Here is a 6,618-nt window from a genome sequence, read left to right on the forward strand (position 1 = left end):
CCCAGCAAGCCTGTCCGGGCTTGGAGCAACCAGGGATGTTCCAGGAAATGAAACCCTAAGAGAAAGAGCTCGATTCATTGTTTCATCTTTCATTTTCCAGGATAATCCCATATATTAGAGATTAAGTCACTAAAAAGCACGCCCTGGGAGAAGGAGCAGCTGAGCACGGGCTGCCACAGGCAGGGACTGTTTTGGCAAGGATGCCCACGCAGTGCCAGCATGCCTGGTCCCCTGGCCTCTCAGGTCTCTCCCCAGCTCAAGATTTCTGCAAAAAGGATGAAGGAAAAAGGCTGAGACAACAGGTAAGTCAAGGTCAGGGGTCTGAGGTCTCCCCACAGCTGGAGGCTGCCTCAGCACTACGGGATTTAGGACCCGACCCCAGCCCCAACCAGTGGCTTGCTGCCCGCCCAGACACATCCCTACAGGGAAGGGACACAGGGAGGCTGTTGCTGGGCCACCAGCAGCACACACAGCCCTTGAGCACCACAAACAAGCCACAACAAAAGCACGACCTCCTGCCACTGCTGTCATCCAGCTCCAGTTTTTGGTTGGCATCACAAGGTCTGAAAGGGGTTAAAGCCCCAAGGGGCAGAAACCCTGCAACCTTTGGCTGCCAGAGGATGTGCAAGACACAGCAATGGACCCTGAAGGCCAGGGCGCCTGCTGAAGAGCAGGAGCTGGAGCAAGAGTGGGCAAGGCTGTCCTTGTCAAACCACCCTGAGCACGGAACTGGAGGGGTTGTGCATTTTTAAGCCTCTCAGTGAGATCCCCTGGTGCACGATCAGCCCCGCAGCCACTTGCTCAGAAAGCCTTTTCTCTGCCCATTCCTCCCCCAGACAATTGTTGTGTTCGATGTTGGGTGTCTGTCTTGGGGTGTCCCATGCCAGTGGCTTTTTGGGAGCACCGCTCTTTGGGGGCACTGGGTGAGGGCTCACCTGTCTCCAGCACCCCTTGGGCTTAAGGGCTTCCCCATCACCCTGCGCTGAGGAGCCTGACATTCTGCAGAGTTAGTCGCCTTCCCCGCCATCCCCTCCAGCCCTTCCTGCCCCACTGGGGCATGCAACATCTTTGGGACCACACCTGCACACACTGGGAAACCCGGAGAATATTTAATTTGGTTTCTGACTCATCTGCTGCCCCTTGAGATGCGAAGACCCTGGGGGTATGTGTGAAAGGGGGTCACCTCCACTCCCAAATTAGCAGGCACCAAGGACATGGGAAAAGGTTTCTAGAGCAGCTGAAGTTTTGGGGAGACACCAGGCAACTCCTGTCCCCTCATCCACCTCTACTTGCTTCTCCTGGAGGGCTCTGCCTGTCACCAAAGCCAGACCACTGCCAGTCCCACTTTGGTGCCCACCTACACCTTAGCTGTTTCCTAACAACTGCCCCCTATGAGCCCTGAAAAGCTTCACCCCAAGGTCCAGGCGACAGAGGCCACACTACAGTTCCACCCCCAGGCAGAAGCCACCATTTCCCTCCTGCCCTCCAAAATGACTTCCATCTGTGGCCGCAAACTCCTCCAAAATGTCTCCCCCATCTGTGCCTACACCAAACCCTTAATGCGCTTCAGTGGCTTTTCTCTGCCATAAAGCAACTGGAGTACATACACTTCCCTTCTGCTCCATGGATCACCCTGCACCGGGACTGCTCAGCTCACAGCCCACTGGGCTCAGCACCTCCTTCCTCCATTCCCAGGCTCACCATCTCCTTCCCCCGTGCCTAGGGTCACCATCTCCTTCCCCCATGCCTGGGGTCACTGTCTCCTTCCCCCATGCCTGGAGTCACTGTCTCCTTCCCCCATGCCTGGGGTCATCGTCTCCTTCCGCCATTCCCAGGCTCACCATCTCCTTCCCCCATGCCTGGGGTCACTGTCTCCTTCCCCCATGCCTGAGGAGCTCAGAGAGGTTCAGGGAGCACCAAGCAAGACACCCAAAAGCCAGAGCACCACCGAGCTGCTTCTCTGCTCCCATCTGTGCCCACCGTCCCACCACCATGGCTGTGTGGGTGAGCAGCCTGGCTGCTTTTGGGCAGCAAAAAGTGATGTGGTCCCCAAGTGTTGCTGCAGGGTCCTGCACCTTCCCAGGAGATGTCAGGGCTGGACCAGTGGGAGGATTTGGGAGAAGGGGCCCTCGGTTCTCTGCCATATCATGGAGCCACAGCTATGAAAATGGCTCCACCAGGGCATACCTCCTCTGTGCTCTTGCACAGACAAGGCTTTTTGGTTTCCCTATCAGATTAGGGACAATGGAGGGTATTTAACCTGAATAACGATGCTTGGAGCAAACTATTAGTATGCTGAGTGGGTTGGTTGGTGCCAGGAGAAAGAGCTTCCGCCGGTGGTCTGCAGGGGGCTGGAAAAATGGAAGTTTCCCAGAGGCAAAAGGAAAATAAGAGGTGAAGGGAAAGGGGCATGCAAGAGGGGGAGCCTTGCAGGGACACCATGGCACGGGCAGACAAAGTGGCAGCCAAGTGGAGGTCTGCCCCAGGTTCACCTGTGGGACCAGCCCAGGCTGGGGTGCCCTGGAAGGCTTCCTGGTTTCGGGGGGCGAGTGGTGGTGGAAGCAGGAGCATGCTGGGCATTGCTGGGGAGAGGAGGCAGACAGCGGGCTCCTGAGGCCCCAGGACAGCAGCAGAGGGTGCCCTCCCAGGGCTGCCATTTGCCCCCACGAGCTGAGCTTGCCCCACATGAGAGAATGAGCCAGGCACGACCACCCACGGGCACTTTGGGGGGCTCCAGTTGGTCCACAGGGACATGGGGGAGAGCCCTGGCACGGGGCAGCAGCTCACTGGGATGAGCACAAGGACTGGGCACAGCGAGGCTGTGGGATCCCCATCCTTGGGGGAGTGCAACCCCCCTGGGACACATCCCTGAAGAGCCTGCTGTAACCAAGGCACTGCACCTAACTTCTGCCTGGAACAGGGGCTGGAGCAGAGACCCTCATCCATCCTGTGGCTGTGGGGAGGCTGCCCTCCCGTGCCCTGCTCCAGTGCCTGGCTTGAGCACCCCAGATTTGTGGGTCAGCCGTGGGGCCCGCTGGCTGAATGCCCGGCTTTGCCAGTGCCGGTGAAGCTGAGGCTGGGAAGGAGCTTTGGCACCACGGGGGGCTCTGGGGCGGTATCCTGCCTCCCATCTCATTTAAATCCCCGCAGCAAACAAAGGGACCAAGGAAATTAAACTCACAGCAAAAGCAGACTGAGAGAAGAGGGGAGACATGAGCCTGTCCTCCCCAGTGTGTCCTCCCCTCCCAGCCCAACCAGAGAGCAGGGAAAGCCTCTTCCATTCCCTTGTCCTTCTCCTTCCCTCCCTCTGCTCCACCCTACCATCCTCTCCTGAGCCCTTTCTCCACACTGCAGACCCAGCAAGCAACAAGGAGGGGGCACCTGGGGGACAGGAGGTTTTTTCCCCCTTCCTCCATCTCCAGTGCTTATGCTAACCTCTGCCAGGGCCAAGAGAATCTCTCCCCAGCCCAGGTCTCTCCTGGCCCATCAGATGCCACCTACGACACCGTATCCACCCCACACACGTATACAGTACAGGGACAAAACCCGGGTCACTTGAGGAGGTGAGCAGAGGCTGCAGCAGCCCGGCTCTGCCGTGGGGCATGAGAATTCTTCCCAGCATAACCCCACCACCACCACCTCATTCCTCTCCATCTCCCCTTAGTGGCTTTGCTCTGAGGGTCCCCTGGGGTGACAGTCCTCTGAGCCAAGGACATGTGTAAGCGGCACTGATCTCAGCGCTCCCTGGAAGGATGCTCTTTGTAAAAAGCACCCCTCACCCTGTCCACCTTTCCCCCTTCCCAAAGAAACCATCTCAGACTGAAACCCCAAGGTGATGGGGTTTTCTTTGGCAGTGGCAGCCAACTTTGCTTTTATATTTTTAGGAGGGCAGGCTTCCAAGCTGAGCTGATAGTCGGAAGCGCTCACAGGCGCATGCAGGGAGCCCAGGCCAATTAAGGCAGACAGGCAGTAGACACATCAGCTTTTATCTCGAGATCCAAGTACCCCATTCATCACCAGCAACTGAAAGGTCTGCGGTTTATCAAACAAAATCACCATCTCTCTCCCTCTCTTTAAAGCCAAACACATTGACTTGGGTGCTGGCTGTGACCTTGTTTAACTAAACACCTTTTCAAGGTCCCCCAGAAGGGGGGGAAGGAACCTTTTGAAGAGGCACCAGGTTCTATCTGCCACTCCCCGTTCATTAGCGGCAGCGAAGAAAAACCCCTCACGCATCCCCCAGCCAGGCGGGGGAATACATATTTAATTGGCTTAATCGCCCTCGGCGAGCCGGCCCTCCTGCGCAGCGCTTCTTTGTGCTCCTTCACATCCGCCGGGATCCCTGCGCTGCCCAGGACGGACGGACGGACGGACGGATGGATGGGCGGCCGCTCTGCCGGCAGCCGTCGCGCTCAGGCTCTGGACGTGACCCTTTGGGCTGGCTCACTGTCACCTTTATGGGCCGTTTCCTTTCACATGCCGCCTCCCTTTGCAAATCCCCAGCTCAGATGCCGTCTGCCACCAGGCTCGGTTCTCCCGAGTGCCACCTCTCCCCCGGCCCCAGCCAAGGAGCCGAGGTTATTTTCCCTCTGCTGCCTTTTCCAGCGAGCTTCTGCACATGCTCTTCCCTGCTGCTCACCATCACGTTTTCTCCATCCCTCACGATTGCCAGTGCCCCCAGTTTAGGAGTCAGGTTTACCTCCCTGTTCCTTCCACCCCAGTAGCAAAAAGATCTCTGTATGTCAGAAAGACACCCCAGCTCCAACAGCACGCTGCTGGCAGCCATCTCCTCACCCCACGGAGCAGAGAAAGCGACATTCTGGCCCGCCGCCATCCTCGGGGACGCTGATGCCCCCCCCAGACCCAATCTGTCTAGACATGAGCTGAAACAGAGAAGAGATACACCCCTCCAGACGTGGGAGCGTGTCCCCAGAGCTTGATGCTTAAAAAAAATATTCAGTTTTTCAGCTGCTTAGGACATTCACGTGCTGAGGGACCCACCAACAATGCAGTGGCCGGCAGAGACCCTAACTCGGCATTTCCCGAGGGGCTATTGTAAAGGGCAGGAAGGAGCTGGGGAACCAGGGTGGCTCCCGGGAGGGGGTACCACAAGCACGGCCACCGCAGCCGTAGCTCACCAGGCTACGTTTCTCCAGCCTCCCTTCCTCGGAGGAGGTTCACAGGCTCGGCGTCTGGCAGGTTTTTATAAATGCTGTCTCTGTCCGATGCTAATAAAAGCCTCTCAGCTTCCCCGCCGCCCCCCCAAGCTTTTTTTCGTTACAGGATCATGCCATCAAGAGTTAAATACCAAGCAAAGCAATTTCCTTGCCTTTCCTGGATGTTAAATACCCCTTTGCTGAGACAAATGACTATAGGAGAAATAAACCAGGCGGTTTTTGGGGAATAGACACTGACAGCATCCCCTCCCCAGCTAAGCCAATCACGCTCACAACTCCAGGGATCTTTGCTGAGATAGTCTCGCCTACGATACATCCTGCTTAGCGCTAAAATATGAATGTCACCTTTATGGATCGATTATAAAAAGCTCCCTTAGTCAGTGCAGGGCTGCCCAGTTCTCGGGGAGGCCATGGAGGAGAGCAAGCAGGCTGCCAGATGCAAAGGGGAAGCAAAGGGAGAAGCCATCATGGAGGCTTGATTTACCTTTTAAGCATATATGCATAATCATCACTCCCAAATACCAAGTTTCTGGGCTTTGTTTGTTTTCTTATGTTGGGGTTTTTTTTAATTAGAATAGTGTCTGTTCAAAGACCTGGTGCAAATGTCTTCGTCCACGTCCGTCCTTCCTTCCTCCTTTGTGGATCTAACTTGCTATCTGCAGTAATGAATAGTGCGGCTAGTCCCAACGACACCCCAATTCCAGACCCTTTCATTATCAGTCCACTTTAATAAGACAGATTTTTTATAAATCACCTCCCTCCTGCCCCAGCAATCTGAGAGCTGCATCTCAGCTGATCTCAGCCCTCCGTGGCAAAGCCCTGGCTATTTGCCCCCCAGCCAAAGCAGACACGCAACGCTGCTGCCACCACCCCCGGAGGAGTTATTGTTCCTGAGGCTGGTGGGGAATAACCAAACCGGAGAAGGGAAGTCACGCTTCACCCTCGCACCTCTCCGCCGTCGAAAGGAAAAATCAGTTCTGAAAGAAGGCGGCGGTACACGAAGTTTAACCTCTGGCTACAATAGCCTGGGCGAGCTGGATGGCCATTGTGCCTCCCGTAACTCACCTCCTTAGCAGCGAGGGGCTCCCTGGAAATGCGCTCTGCAAAGCATCGGTGCTCGGCGGGGCCGAACGCTCCTCCGCTACCTTGCGAGGAGGAGGAGCAGTGGTCTCGCCTGCAGCCCGGCGCTGGGGCGGCTTTCTCCGGCTGGCTGCCTGCCTGCCGGCTGCCTGCTGATGGATCTGCGGTTTCTGATGTGTGTATGATGTGCGCCTCGCACACACACGCATCCACACGCCTTCCCTGACGTCAGGGCCAGGCCAGGGGGAGCGGGCAGGTGGGAGGGATCAGCTTGGTCATTTCTGAGCCAGGCTTAAAGGAGTAAGTCTGTACGGGGGGCTGGAGAGGCTGAGTGTGGCCCTGGGGGGCTGCATCGCTCCGG

General features: G+C 56.8%; 1 protein-coding gene across 1 annotated transcript in view; it reads right to left on the reverse strand.

Moving 5' to 3' along the window:
- LOC104531148 (cold shock domain-containing protein C2) overlaps positions 1 to 6,466 on the reverse strand; it is a gene marked incomplete at its 3' end in the record, with an annotated part of 7,700 nt that extends 1,234 nt beyond the window's left edge. Inside the window, 2 exon segments of the mRNA XM_010175949.2 lie at positions 6,243 to 6,392; positions 6,395 to 6,466. Of these exon segments, the coding sequence (XP_010174251.2) occupies positions 6,243 to 6,392; positions 6,395 to 6,466 (222 nt within the window).
- Between the last annotated feature and the right edge of the window lie 152 nt (positions 6,467 to 6,618).

The sequence above is a fragment of the Antrostomus carolinensis genome, unplaced genomic scaffold, assembly GCF_000700745.2.
Source record: "Antrostomus carolinensis isolate BGI_N321 unplaced genomic scaffold, ASM70074v2 scaffold30039, whole genome shotgun sequence".
Classification (NCBI taxonomy): domain Eukaryota; kingdom Metazoa; phylum Chordata; class Aves; order Caprimulgiformes; family Caprimulgidae; genus Antrostomus; species Antrostomus carolinensis.